The 15,814-nt window shown below is 37.9% G+C and overlaps 1 protein-coding gene across 2 annotated transcripts in view; it reads right to left on the reverse strand.

The window, feature by feature from the left end:
- LOC124722959 (protein inturned) overlaps positions 1-15,814 on the reverse strand; it is a 254,525-nt gene that overhangs the window by 47,845 nt on the left and 190,866 nt on the right. For both annotated transcript variants that reach the window (XM_047248129.1, XM_047248128.1), the window contains exon 14: positions 8,622-8,671. In XM_047248129.1, the coding sequence (XP_047104085.1) occupies positions 8,622-8,671 (50 nt within the window). The remainder of the gene's footprint in view (positions 1-8,621; positions 8,672-15,814) is intronic.

Raw genomic sequence — 15,814 nt, forward strand, 5'->3', positions numbered from 1 at the left:
CTGCCACCCCATATTATGTCATAGTAGACAAACAAGTCCAAGATATTGACTTAAAATGGTTTCAAATCAAAACTGAAGAGTTTCCTCATGGGTAACTCTTCCTATTCTTTTGAGGAGTTTCTTGAGAAATTAAGCTGATTCTTACATTACACTGTTGATTGAGTTTACTTAAACTTATGGCTTGGGTTCATAAACATTTCATTTTACCTGTTATTACTTTTATGTTGTAATTTCATGTACTTATATGTTCCATCACCTTGGTGATTTGCTCCTCAATTTGGTCCAATGGAACTAGATGTGTAAATAAATAAATAAATAAAATAAGGTAGAAATAATCTTCTTCTCTCTCTCTCTCTCTCAGAAGCTTTAAGTCCAGCCACTGCACAAACAAGCAACAATGTAGGATGTGAAAGTTTACAGAGGGAGTGGTATCTTCCTTTGAGCTTTTGTGACTGTGTGTCTGCTCGTTGTCTAGCAGCAAATACTGCGCAAAGTAAACTTGAAGTTTAGCGTTCAAGCCTACACTTTTTTCATTCTCTTAAACTGCATTTCGGGTGAGTATCAGTCTCATAGAAGTAGAGAAACTATTTTTTTCACTTTCTGGCCTGCAAGTAACTGAAAAACTCCTATAACGTTTTAATGGCTGACTGTCCAGTTCAGCACATTTTCTGATCTGGAGTTTGGCTCTGGACCACTGGGGTTTCTGGCTGACAGTAAATGGTATTTTCCTAGAAGACTGTAAAGCATTGTACCTTGCACCTATGACCTACACATGTTGTTGCACTCACTTTGGCAAACATAAAATTATTTATTATTATTATAGTGTGAGTTTCACAGGGAACATCCTGCAGTAACAGCAGTGGTATGAGCATTGCCTATGCTGCATATGGCTTGAGGTATATTTGAAATCTTTGTTGTAATTTACCTGCAGAAAAGGAAAGGTTGGTGCATAACTTCATAGCATTTTTGTTTGGCACATTGATGCACAGGTTGCTGTTGAGTCTATTTATCGTAGTTATTATTTGTCATTTGATGTTTTCATATAGTTCTTGTGGTTATGTACTGAATTTAAATATCTGATGGTTAGGAGTATTGATTAAGTGTTGGAAAATGGAGGGCAAATTGTAAAAGTCTATGTTTGTAACAAGTTGTTTGCTTTGAATTTAATAGAGGGGTGAAGGCAACAGAATCAGCTCAAAACGTATGTGCCATATATGGGACGAGTTCCATCAGAGAAATTATGACGGAAAATGGTTTTCTTGTTTCCAGGAGGATCATTTTGTCACAACTACCTCTCCACATTCAGTAAAAAATACACATTTGGATGATGAACATTTACATGGCTTAATCCATGATGGTCCACTGTTACTGAACTGATGACTGGAAAATTTCATGAAATGTGACTTTTTAAATGTTGTGTGGCAAATGCATTGAATAAACAATGTCCATAGTTCAGGTGCTGAGATATTGCATGCTCTAATTCAAAGCAACAGAAATCAGTTGGTGTCCACAGGTACAGTTTTGATTGAATGTTATTAATTGATAATCACGCATTTTTATCCAATATCACTTCTGGTGATGACATATAGTGTTAACTCAATAAAAAGAAATGGATGGTTGATTATTGCTATCAAAAAACATCTACTTAAGTGAAGGTCAGTTTGAGTCAATGAAAGATCAAGTTATGCACCTGGTGACACACAAAAAGTGTGTTATATCCTACAAACTGTTTCCCTGTGATATGTCAATTACAGCTAGAATTTGGTGCCAGCCTTTTGGTAACACTATAAGAAAAACAATCAAGAAGTTTAGTTTAGCTTAGTTTAAATCGTTACCTTTATTGCTTTATTGCTCCTTACTGAAAGACCATTAATAAAATTTACTTGTAGGTGAAAATGTGCTTCCAATTTCACTTAACAACATCTTTAACTCCAAGCTGGTAGATTTCTACTGGCATGCAATCAAATAATTGTGAAACTGTTGTAGATAATGTGAAAGAATATATTCTTGATGATTTATTTCTCTCTTATGATTATCTGCTATGTTTAATAAACAAACAAAAAATTCTATAAGATATGCACAGTGCTAATGATGAAAGTCAAAAAGTATTCATAACACAAACCTTCCCAAAACATCACGAATTATAATACATGAAAATAGCATTTCAGGACTTCCACAAATGTATGGAAATCTGGCACTGTTTGTAGACCCATAAAGAAACTCAGTTCATGAATTATTAAGTGCCACACTTTACTTAGTCAAACTGTGTATCTACAAAAACTAAAAATTATATGGATAGAAATAGAAAAATGCAGGCATTAGTGTCCAATTCAGTAATTTTGTAAGTATTTCAACAAGAAGTCTTATGATGGAGAAGTTTTAAAAAATCAAACATTGGGAATTCCAGGTTGGAATACCAACAACGCAGGAACATATGATTGTTACTCACCATAAAGATGACATGTTGAGTTGCAGTCAGGCACAAAGAAAAGACATTTATACATTAGCTTTCAGCCAAAGCCTTCATCAGGAAAGGAAAAACACATACACACATTCATTCACACAAGCAAGCACACTTCATGCACACATGACCACAAGCTGCTGGAGATGGCGCTCATTGAGGTGTGCTTGCTTTTGTGTGTGTGTGTGTGTGTGTGTGTGTGTGTGTGTGTGTGTGTGTGTGTGTGTTCTTTTTTTCTCCTTTTCTGACGAAGGCTTCGGCCAAAAGCCAATGTTGTTGTTGTTGTTGTTGTGGTCTTCAGTCCTGAGACTGGTTTGATGCAGCTCTCCATGCTACCCTATCCTGTGCAAGTTTCTTCATCTCCCAGTACCTACTGCAACCTACATCCTTCTGAATCTGCTTAGTGTATTCATATCTTGGTCTCCCTCTTCGATTTTTACCCTCCATGCTGCCCTCCAATGCTAAATTTGTGATCCCTTGATGCCTCAAAACATGTCCTACCAACCGGTCTCTTCTTCTCGTCAAGTTGTGCCACAAACTCCTCTTCTCCCCAATTCTATTCAATACCTCCTCATTAGTTATGTGATCTACCCATATAATCTTCAGCATTCTTCTGTAGCACCACATTTCAAAAGCTTCTATTCTCTTCCCGTCCAAACTATTTATCGTCCATGTTTCACTTCCATACATGGCTACACTCCATACAAATACTTTCAGAAACGACTTCCTGACACTAAAATCTATACTCGATGTTAACAAATTTCTCTTCTTCAGAAACGCTTTCCTTGCCATTGCCAGTCTACATTTGATATCTTCTCTACTTCGACCATCATCAGTTATTTTGCTCCCCAAATAGCAAAACTCCTTTACTACTTTAAGTGTCTCATTTCCTAATCTAATTCCGCCAGCTTCACCCGACTTAATTCAACTACATTCCATTATCCTCGTTTTGCTTTTGTTGATGTGCATCTTATATCATCCTTTCAAGACACTGTGCATTCCGTTCAACTGCTCTTCCAAGTCCTTTGCTGTCTCCGACAGAATTACAATGTGATCAGCGAACCTCAAAGTTTTTATTTCTTCTCCATGGATTTTAATACCTACTCCGAACTTTCCTTTTGTTTCCTTTACTGCCTGCTCAATATACAGATTGAATAACATTGGGGAGAGGCTACAACCCTGTCTCACTCCCTTCCCAAGCACTGCTTCCCTTTCATGCCCCTCGGCTCTTGTAACTGCCATCTGGTTTCTGTACAAATTGTAAATAGCCTTTTGCTCCCTGTATTTTACCCCTGCCACCTTTAGAATTTGAGAGAGAGTATTCCAGTCAACATTGTCAAAAGCTTTCTCTAAGTCTACAAATACTAGAAACATAGGTTTGCCTTTCCTTAACCTTTCTTTTAAGATAAGTTGTAGGGTCAGTATTGCCTCACGTGTTCCAATATTTCTATGGAATCCAAACTGTTGTCTTCCCCGATGTCGGCTTCTACCAGTTTTTCCATTCGTCTGTAAAGAATTCGTGTAAGTATTTTGCAGCTGTGACTTATTAAACTGATATTTCGGTAATTTTCACATCTGTCAACACCTGCTTTCTTTGGGATTGGAATTATTATATTCTTCTTGAAGTCTGAGGGTACTTCACCTGTCTCATACATCTTACTCACCAGATGGTAGAGCTGTGTCAGGACTGGCTCTCCCAAGGCCGTCAGTAGTTCTAATGGAATGTTGTCTACTCCCGGGGCATTGTTTCGGCTCAGGTCTTTCAGTGCTCTGTCAAACTCTTCACGCAGTATCGTATCTCCCATTTCATCTTCATCAACATTCTCTTCCATTTCCAGAATATTGTCCTCAAGTACATCGCCATTGTATAGACCCTCTATATACTCCTTCCACCTTTCTGCTTTCCCTTCTTTGCTTAGAACTGGGTTTCCATCTGAGCTCTTGATATTCATGCAAGTGGTTCTCTTTTCTCCAAAGGTCTCTTTAATTTTCCTGTAGGCAATATCTATCTTACCCCTAGTGAGATAAGCCTCTACATCCTTACATTTGTCCTTTAGCCATCCCTGCTTAACCAATTTGCACTTCCTGTCAATCTCATTTTTGAAACGTTTGTATTCCTTTTTGCCTGCTTCATTTACTGCATTTTTATATTTTCTCCTTTCATCAATTAAATTCAACATTTCTTCTGTTACCCAAGGATTTCTACTAGGCCTCGTCTTTTTAGCTACTTGATCCTCTGCTGCCTTCACTACATCATCCCTCAGAGCTACCCATTCTTCTTCTACTGTACTTCTGTCCCCCACTGCTGTCAATTGTTCCCTTATGCTCTCCCTGAAACTCTGTTCAACCTCTGGTTTAGTCAGTTTATCCAGGTCCCATCTCCTTAAATTCCGACCGTTTTGCAGTTTCTTCAGTTTTAACCTCCAGTTCATAACCAATAGATTGTGGTCAGAGTCCACATCTGCTCCTGGAAATGTCTTACAATTTAAAACCTGGTTCCTAAATCTCTGTCTTACCATTATATAATCTATCTGATACCTTTTAGTATCTCCGGGATTCTTCCATGTATACAACCTTCTTTTATGATTCTTGAAGCAAGTGTTAGCTATGATTAAGTTATGCCCTGTGCAAAATTCTACCAGATGGCTTCCTCAATCATTTCTTACCCCCAATCCATATTCACCTACTATGTTTCCTTCTCTCCCTTTTCCTACTGCCGAATTCCAGTCTCCCTTCACAATCTGAATAATTTCTTTTATTTCATCCTACATTTCTTCAATTTCTTTGTCATCTGCAGAGGTAGTTGGCATATAAACTTGTACTACTGTAGTAGGCATGTGCTTCGTATCTATCTTGGCCACAATAATGCGTTCACTATGCTGTTTGTAGTAGCTTACCCGCATTCCTATTTTCCTATTCATTATTAAACCTACTCCTGCATTACCCCTATTTGATTTTATATTTATAACCCTGTATTCACCTGACCAAAAGTCTTGTTCCTCCTGCCACCGAACTTCACTAATTCCCACTATATCTAACTTTAACCTATCCATTTCCCTTTTTAAATTTTCTAACCTATCTGCTCGATTAAGGGATCTGACATTCCACGCTCTGATCCGTAGAATGCCAGTTTTCTTTCTCCTGATAACAACGTCCTCTTGAGTAGTCCCCGCCCGGAGATCCGAATGAGGGACTATTTTACCTCCGTGATATTTTACCCAAGAGGACGCCATCATCATTTAACCATACAGTAAAGCTGCATGCCCTCGGGAAAAATTATGGCTGTAGTTTACCCTTGCTTTCAGCCGTTCGCAGTACCAGCACAGCAAGGCTGTTTTGGTTAGTGTTACAAGGCCAGATCAGTCAATCATCCAGACTGTTGCCCCTGCAACTACTGAATAGGCTACTGCCCCTCTTCAGGAATGTGTAAGTGTTTTTTCATAGTGCCTGTCTGCAACTCAACATGTCAGCTTTACAGTGAATAGTAATCTTTTTCTTATATTGTAGCAGTTTTCTCAAGATTTCCTTACTAATTTTTGATCCAACTACTTGGAGGCCATTTTGAAAAGAGATAAAAGGCTGACATAGTGCAGCAGACCTTCAGTAAGAATGTAACAAAATAGCGAAGACTGGCATTGCTTCACAAAGTAACCACATTACCACTTGGCTAGCAAAGTACTGCTGCATTCACCTCTCTCTCTTTGCCATTGTGAAGACTAAGACAGATAATTCGCAACACAAAAAACAGGATTAGTTGTAGCTTCAGTGTGGAATGACCTTCCTCGGCTCAAAAAGTTAAATTTGCTAATTTGATGTCATAAATTAAGTGAGATTCTTTTAGAACATTTAACCAAAATTACAAGAAAATATCTAGTGAAGTTGGCTGGATAATTTTGCACCACTCCTGGAAGTACATCAATGATCACAGAATTGTAAAACATTTTCTGTGATAATGCCAAGTCCATTTACAGTACACACAGAAAGAATACATTTCTACAATCAATCTGTTTTTTGAGTGTCACACTTGAGGAGCATAGCTTGTACTTCAGAGATGTAATGCACACAGCTGCCAACTTGTTTGAGGGCCAAAATAATAGGCCAATGAGTTTTATTACCATTATTATAACTAGGGTTAGGGGCTAAAGCATAGTTACAAATAATATTCAGATAATAAAACCTGAACACATTTAATTAAGAGCAAGGGAAATTATGTAGGCAGCTGCTCTCTACAGTGGCTGCCATGATTATCATGATTTTTCTGTCTTAATTGTCCAGCAAATAGAAGAGCTCATTTTCTAGACACAATCTGCTATTTTGTTTTAGCTATTTTGGTTATACTGTAAACATTATGAGCAGATAACAATTTTTGAGCTTTTGATTATTATAGACCTAAAAACAGTCCTTAAAATTGTTTTCATTGGCACTATCCCCAAAACAAAGACACAAATGAAAAGGCAATACAGCACTTATAGCATAACACCAATATATCCACAGGTAAATTTCAAGCTATGAATAATAACATACAATTCTTAGTCAAGAAAGCGGATTGTGCAAGGAAACCATGTGCAGTAACTAAGAAAGGGGCCTCAAAAAATCATTATGAAGTGAAACAAATGCATGTGTGCAGGGGAAGTTCAATTCCACCTTCCATTAAAATGAAGGGAGAAACATTGGGCATTAGAACATGGAAAAAAGGAACACAAAATGCTGACAATAATGTCTAGAATATGCCTTTCTTATGCATAACTGTCGTTCAATCTGTAGTAATCACAAGAACAAAAAGCATCATCTACTCAGAATGTTTACATTATAATCACTGCTTTGCCCATAAAATGAGACGCATCTGATGACGAGCTTTCTAATTTGCTGTGCACTTATGACATGAAGAAACCAAAGTAAACAAATGAGGTTCGGCAAGCTGAACAGGTGGCATAGTTTCTATGTAGCATCTCACAGTTTGCTCTTAATGCAGTTCCTTATGATTTTATTCTAATGCCACTAAGCTGACAGAATATTCATACATAAATTATCAAGATTAAATTGTAAGAACAGACTGCTATATTAAGAAATATTATACTTGTGACTGGACATGACTTAGTCAGTGACACTAATTTCTTTCCATCTGGTGATATCAAACAGTATGGTCCCCCCCCCCCTCCCCCCCGACCCACAATCCCATGTCCCCTACTGCCTTCCCCCCTTCCTCCCAGCTCTTGAAAGGATGAAATGTAGTGTAGTGAGGTGTTTTCTTTTAAGAAAATGATTTAAAAGTTGGTATTATGCAGGTTTTTAATAGGGTCACAAATGAAACTTTTTTTATTTATGGCTACTTAAAAGTCACTATTTGTCTTCCAAAATATTACAGTGCTTAGTTTTACATTCAGCGAGTTCTACAGCAGAAGTCCCTCTGCCATTGGCCTAGCCCTTGCCAGTTCTTTATTATTTCCTAGGAAGGTTTTTTGTTTTTTGAGAAAATATTAGAGTGGTCGATGTGTCATACCTGCAAATGTTCTTACAATTAATGGTATAACACTAGTTTCATTGAAACTGTATATAGGGTCTCAGTCTTTACATAGTTATAAAAAGTGCACCGAATGATGTCTGTGCATTGGGTTCACAGCTAAGATATTTTTGCATTTTCAACAGCAAGGTTTCCTAAAACGAAGGTTACAATAGGAGGGCATCTATTGCTGTGCTTTGACATGTAAGAAGAGTGAGAGGATACTGAAGAAAAGAAATCTGCAAGATTTAAATACCAAATCCTACAGGATAGGCAGCACAGAAAGTAGAATGGGTTATGAAATTCATTCTTAAGTATGTAATGAAAAAAGGAAAACCCTGCAGAATCATGAATGTAATCTGCTGGTGACTTACATTCCCTGCCTAACATCAAATGACCTTCATTTCTAAACTTCCTCTGTTACCATTTCCAATTTCCTCAAGTCCACTGTCCTAAAAGGAATCTCTTTTTGAGATATGATTGTGGATAACATCATGTTTACTTTCTCATTCTATCTATTTAATGAAAGGTCCTTTTTTTACACTTGGCTTTCGCTTTTAGAAACACACTGTATTATGAAGTTCAGCTGATTCTGGTAAGCATCATTCTTTCACATATACTTATTGAAATATGTATACCAATAAAACTGCTTCTACTTACGTCAGGGCACAGCCTCCTGATTCAAGCAAGACCACAAGTAAGTCATGGCCCTAGGAAACAAAAATGAAAAATTAGCCACTGTACAGATTTAACTCACAGACAAATAAAATTCTTGTAATACATATTATGAATTACAATAAACACAATTAATGATTCAAATTTAGAAATAGAGAGAGATGTGAAATGTGTTACACAGTTCATTACATACTGACTTAACATATTATCTATCGAAACAAAAAACAGCACTGAATTATAATCATTGAAATGCATTGTCTAAGTATGTCAAATTCAATATGGACATCAATTAATGTAATCTATAAACACATATCTTATGGAAACCTGAAATAAAACATTATTTGAAATTACAGATAGAAATAGCACTCCTTCACTTTTGCCTCACCTCAGTCAGCATCACATTCATTCATTTAGTTGGTTAGTTGTGTGTTCCACTGATCAGTCCCTCAGAAACTGTTATGATGTGGAAAGTGTCAAGTGCATAATAAATGCACACATGAATCAAGTTTTTTTTAAGCTTAAAATTTTTATTACCTGTCCCTATTCATTAAATGGCACAAAATGCATATTTTATACCTATAGATTTATTTATTTCTATTAAAGAATTCATCTATGGTACAGAAGGAGTTGTCAAGGAGATATGATTTCAATTTATTTTTGAAACTGTTAGTGCTGTCTGTCAGACATTTATTTCATCACATAATTTATCGAAAAGTTTTACAGCAGGATATTTTACCCCTTTCTGTGCTAAAGATAGGTTAAGTAGAGGATAGTATAAGTCTTTCTTTGTTCTGGTATTATAATCATGAATGCCACTTTTGTTTTTAAACTTGTCCATGTGGTTAAGAACAAATTTCATTACTGAGTAAATGTACTGTGAGGCTATTGTAAGAATTCCTAACCTTTTAAACAGATGCCTACAAGATGTGTGACTATGAGCCCCACACATTATTCTAACTGCTTTCTTTTGAGCAGTGAATACTTTTTGCCTACGTGTTAAATTACCCCAAAATACTATTCTGTATGACATCAAAGAGTGCAAGCATACAAAGTATGTTAGCTTGCTAATTTCTATATCCTCAAAATTAGCAATTATTCTGACTGCAAAAGTTGCCGAACCTAGTCGCTTTAGGGGATACAAAATACGAATTTTCCAATTAAGATTCTCATCTCTATTTACACTCAAAAACTTAGTATGCTCTTTCCTGCTCTTTCCTTTTGTTGATGAGTTATATTTATTGAAGGAACTGTACTACTTGCAGTAGAAAATTGGATGTTCTGTGTTCAGAACAAGCCCATTCGCAGAAAACTAATCAATAACTTTCCCAAAGACATTATTTGTATCATTTTCTATTGGAGTTTCTTTTACTGAACTAATCATGATATTTGAATCATTAGCAAACAGTGTCAGTTTAGCTTCTTGTTTCAGCTAAGGATGGAGGTCACTGACATGCATCAGGAACAGAAGGGGACCCATGATCAAACCCTGTGGAACACCTAATGCAATTTCACCACAGTTAGATGAAGTGGGAAACTTCCTTAATTCATTTAATCCATGTAAAGAAACATTTTGCTCCCTGTTCTCTAGATATGCCTTAAACCACTGACATGCTGTTCCATTTATACCATACAATTGTAATTTCTGTAACACAAAGTCATGGTTCACACAATCAAATGCTTTAGACAAGTTACAGAAAATTCCTACTGGTGACATTTTACTATTTAAAGATTGTATTATCTGGGCAGTGAAATTGTATATTGCTGTTTCAGTAGAACAACGTTTTTGAAATCCAAAGTGTGATTTACTAAGTATCCCATTACTGTTGAGATGGCTAACCACTCTTGCGTACATTACTTTCTCGATGATTTTTGAACATGATATAAGCAAGGATACTGACCGATAATTATTGACATCTGTGGTGTCCCTTTTTTTGTACAGATGCTTGACAATGGAATATTTTAACCTGTCTGGGAAAATACCTTCAGTTAGTGATGAATTACAGATGTGACTCAGACATCAGCTGCAACTGCTCCACATTGTTTTAACATCTTGTTAGAGATGTCATCCACTCCACCAGAACATTTATTTTTCAAAGATTTAATGATTTTTCCTTATTTCACAAGAGGTTATTAGATGAAAATTAATCAGACAATGATTTCTCAAAACTGACTCTTCCATGTACTGCTTGGCTTTTTCTTTTTAACTATTCTCACCAATTTTTTCAGCTACATTTAAGAAATGGTGGTTAAATACATTAGCTACTTGTGTACTGTTGGTTAAGATGGTCTCATTCTCTTTAATAGTAATACTACCTACCCCAGTGGTTACTTTTCCTGTCTCTCTTCTAAAAACATTCCATATTCATTCAATTTCATTGCCCCAAGTTGTTAACTTCATCTCTAATATACATTTTTTTTTAAATTTTCTGACAACTTTTCTCAGTATGTTACAGTAATTTTTATAGTGTAAAATTACTCCTGGCCAATTTTCTTTTTCTTTCTGAAGACATGTTAATACCTGTAGTAATCCGAGGCTTCTTTGAAAACTGTTTTGTGTTACATTTAGTAATTTTTTGGAGCAACAATGTTACCAAGAAATATTTTGCATTTATCATTAGCATTTGGCTCATTATATACATCTCCCCAATTAACATTTCTTAAACTTTCTCTGAAGTGCTCTAAAGGTGCTGAGTTGACCAGCCTTACACTTCGACTTAATGGCTTTGAACTGTACACCCTGATAGTGTTTGTAAGTTAGTCAATTGTGCATCATGGTCTGATAATCCATTTCTCACAGGGAAAGCATGTGTTAGTTTTACATCATTTAGCCCTACAAATACATTATGTATTAAAGTGCTATTGTCTTGAGCTATTCGTGTCGGAAAGTTGATCACTGATTCTAAGTTATATTTCATTAATAACATTTCTAGTTGACTTTTCCTATCAGAATTGTTTAGAAAGTTTACAATGAAATCACCACAGATTAACAGCTTCTTCTTTTTGTCTGACAGACAGCATAATATAGGGTCAAACTTTTTCTATCAATAGCTTCCAATCTCCTAATGGGGACCTGTACACTGTTGCTAATATCAACAGTACATTATCTAGCTGTGGTTCACATGCACAAATTTCAAAGTGCTGATCGACAAAAAATTTGCTTACTTCTACAGTTTTGTATTTATACTCATGTTTTGTGTAAATGGCAACTCCACCTTTGTGCATGCTAGATCTGCAAGTGTAAGATGCTAAATTATACCCATTTGTACTCACACTTTCCATCCCCACAATTACCTGGTGTTCAGACAAAGTATACCAACCTCATTCTTATTTTAGAGATCATCTAAACACACTAATAGCTCATCTACTTTATTTTCTATTGCCCTGATATTTGGATGAATAAAATTGATACTACTCTTAGCTTTATCCCTATTTGGTGTACATGAATCTTCTTTTATTCTGTTTTTCTTGTTTGTTGTCTGTTTCGACTTTGGGTTTAACTTAAAAAACGTCTCTGCCTGGTTCCATTAACCACACGGATCATCCCTTGTGTGACTGTGGTCCCCCTTACAATATCTGCTAGTAGAGAAGCCAACTTATCTTTCCCTGTCCTATTTAGGTGCAGACCATGTGTAGTGTATCCCCACCTACCAATAGCATCAACTGGAACAACACTTATGTGAGATTTTGCTGGTGTCTGTAGCATCCTGTTCAGCTCAGTGTTAACTTGCCTTACAGCAGTGTTTACCCAGGGCCGAGCATGGCGCTAAACGACCTCCACAAATTCCACATTTGTGTGCCCAGTTTCTGCTCCTATTTCATCCAGGTCATTCCTAATACTATATCTTGGATTCATAGCCAGACTGGTTCCCCTCCCCCAACTATAATTACCTGATCTTCCTTCTCATAGTCCCTGCATTGACCTAGCTAAGGCTAGCAGTTGGTTTCACAAAACTTGTGACCTGGTACCCTGCACCCAATTTCTCCTGAAGCTGCTGGCCTCCCCTCCCATGACTGCTACCTAGAAACAGAATTCTTCTTTTCCTATTCTGATCTGATCCCGACCTGTCTTTTTTCTTTAAGCTAATATTCTTTCGCACATACATTGAACTACATCTGGATGAGGCCCTTCCTCCACTACTTCAAATAGCAAGCCAAACTGATTTACTAACTGAATTTCTAAAGTTTTTTCAAGAGTTTCCCTTTTTTGTTCTTTGCTTGCTACCTTTTCCCAGCACCCCATCTCTTTCTTCTCTCATAATGCCAAGTTTGTGTTTTCTAATTCAGCCTTAAGGGCACAAATTTTTGCCTCCTGTTCAGCGATTTGACTGTCCTTTCTACATACCCTACATTGCCATGGAAGAGCCTCATTATCTACCCCTGTTTCCTCACTACTACGTTTGCCCCAATGAAACCATAGCCTACAGTCTTCACAAAACATCCCCTCCTTCAGATTTCTATGGCAACCATCACATTTGTCACACATGGATTGATAGAAAAATGTTCACAAAATTTACACAAAAGCAGAGAATAACTTGGAACAAGGGCACTGAAATTTCGTAGCCTATACTAATAGGTAATTAAATGCTAATGTAAACAAACTTAAAAACTTACTTTTGAAAGTTTTAATTAACCACCTAAACTCTAAATGACAGACATTAATTAATTTAACTTTGAACTGCTAAGTCTAGTCAAAAAATAAAGATCTACACTTGCATGAAATTTATGCCTAAAATGTAAACAAAACTTACGACTATCAGCCTTTATGAAATACTTTCTTTTCTATCTGAATACGCTCAGAAAAGTGGGGCCTTCAATAGATAGCCTACCAAACAAGTAATTGCACTAGTCTAAAATGTAATATTAACTAAATTACCTCTTATTTCAATATTGATCACTTAACTTAGCAGGAGCTTTGTGGATGTGAATATGCTAGAGATATTAGAACACAGTAACAGCTCGTTTTTAGAAGTTGACTACTTATAGTATTGTTCACAAGAACTGCAACATTGAAAAGTAATGTCCCAAACGAACCTGAACATGAATGATGTGTAGAACACTGTACCAACAAAAGGTGATAGAGATTGTAGAGAAATAGTATGTGTTTAACCTCAGTAGTAATCTCTCTCATGAGCCCTGGAAGGTCAGTGTTATGCCCAGGTCAGTGGATGAAGAGTTATCAAATGAATTAGTAATGTTTAAGACAAGAGGAAGCATGCCTTTTTAATGTCAGTGGGTTTAATATTAGTGCGTGAGTGAGTTTGAAGCATGAAGGAGGATTAGTCTTCAGGAAATTAGGTTCGGCATACTGTGCTGAGAAGACATTAAACCAAAAGACGTAAACACAGTATTGGATGACCACTATTTTCTCTGCAAGGCTATAACAGATTATAGTTTTATTTTCAGTATCGGCTTGAGACTAAATCATTGCAAGAAGTATGGATGTGTCTCAGCCAGTTGTTAGACCGCACCTACTAATGGCTGGAATAGTGGCACGTACACCACTGCACCAACTTCCACTGCATTAAACCAAAACTACAGCATCTTCAGAGGAGTATCATTTTGCCTGTCCCAATGCCAATGCCACATATGTGATAGTCACTATTGTAATCACAGCAATATGGCAACCTTCACTGTTGGGGAATTTAGTATCTGTAGAAGATGTGAAAATATCACTACTTGACACTGTCAGTATGGGTACTTCATGGGCGGACAGTGGCTCGATAACACCTGGGGAACAGTATCACTTGAGAAGAATAAACTTGCCATGAAAATTGATATTTGGGAAGCAGAGTGCCATAACCCAGATAGTTATGTGCATGGCAGTAAACTCAGTAAATGGCTGGCATGGGCAAATAACAACTAAGTGCATGATGTTACTTGGCACATAGTGCAAGCCACAGTCTGTGGCAATTTAACTTTGCATGAGCACTACCTGCTCCACTTACTGCTGCTCACAAACAAAAACTTCCGTCATCAGGTCTGCCCATACAACACAATGCATGCACCCCTCTATGGAAGGTTTCTGTACTCCTCCACTGCTCTACTCATTTCAACTCATCTGCCTCCATTGTGATGGTCACTGGCAGGCATATTAAATCTATCCCACCTGAGAAGGCCAGGTATGTTCGAAAATGGCCAGGCATGGGCCGTGACCTCCAGCAAAGAATTGGAGAGGGCGTCTGAGAACCCATCAGTGGACCAATCACTAAAGGAGACCATCAATGCTGCCGGCTCCACTGGAAGGACATGGAAGCTGCAGCAGTGGCGTGTCTTCTGGTGGCAGTAGAGATGAGGCCACCTCCATTGATGAAGGGGTAGAAGGAGGCAGAATGGGATGGGGGCAGGTCGAAATCCATGAGCTCCACCTTGGCAGGTGGAGGTGCGAGCCTCACTGGAGCCCTAGGCTGCATGCAACAGGAGGACAGCGGAGAGCATGGTGGAGTACCAACAGTGAAGCATGCTGCTACAAGCGGGAGAATGTCCCTGAAACAACCTCGTACTCAATGCTGCCACTCAGCTGACTGGAAGGCCACAACAGCGACACTCCAACATGGTGTGGGAGCAACTGAATTGCATATGGGGTCAGCTGCTTCTCACTAACATCCACCACAAACAACTGCCGACATCTATAGCCCACCACGGCACGCGACAGCCTCCCTAGCTGCCAGTCGGAGGACCAGGCCGAAACGGCAGTGCCTGACAGTGGACCATGGCATGCAATCCATGATGCAACAACTCAACAAGGCCCCATGGCTGGTGCCCATGCAAAAATCCTGCAGGACTGCACGCACTGTTGCCTGGTACATAGCCAAAAAATTCAAAAACACAACATTGTGGCAAGAGGACTTCATCATTTGGGTCTTGAATGTACACACAAAGCACACATGCTGGATACCATTGTGGTTTCAAAGTCTTCAAACTTCCGTGACACAAACTGCTCTTACTGTTATCGAACACCAGAGTCGTTGGGGATTCTTCAATGGCAAAAATTATTGACTCTGCGTGAACAGTGGCAGTCTGCAACATGGAGGAGAGCATCACTATGTACAGGAAATTCGACAATGCATTGACCACCAACCACCACATGCTCCCCAACAATGTACCTGCAAAATTGACTTGACACTGTCCCAAGTGTGTTCTGGAACTGACAACAGAGAGAACTGGCATAGTGGTGTAGC

The sequence above is a fragment of the Schistocerca piceifrons genome, chromosome X (genome assembly GCF_021461385.2).
Source record: "Schistocerca piceifrons isolate TAMUIC-IGC-003096 chromosome X, iqSchPice1.1, whole genome shotgun sequence".
Taxonomy (NCBI): domain Eukaryota; kingdom Metazoa; phylum Arthropoda; class Insecta; order Orthoptera; family Acrididae; genus Schistocerca; species Schistocerca piceifrons.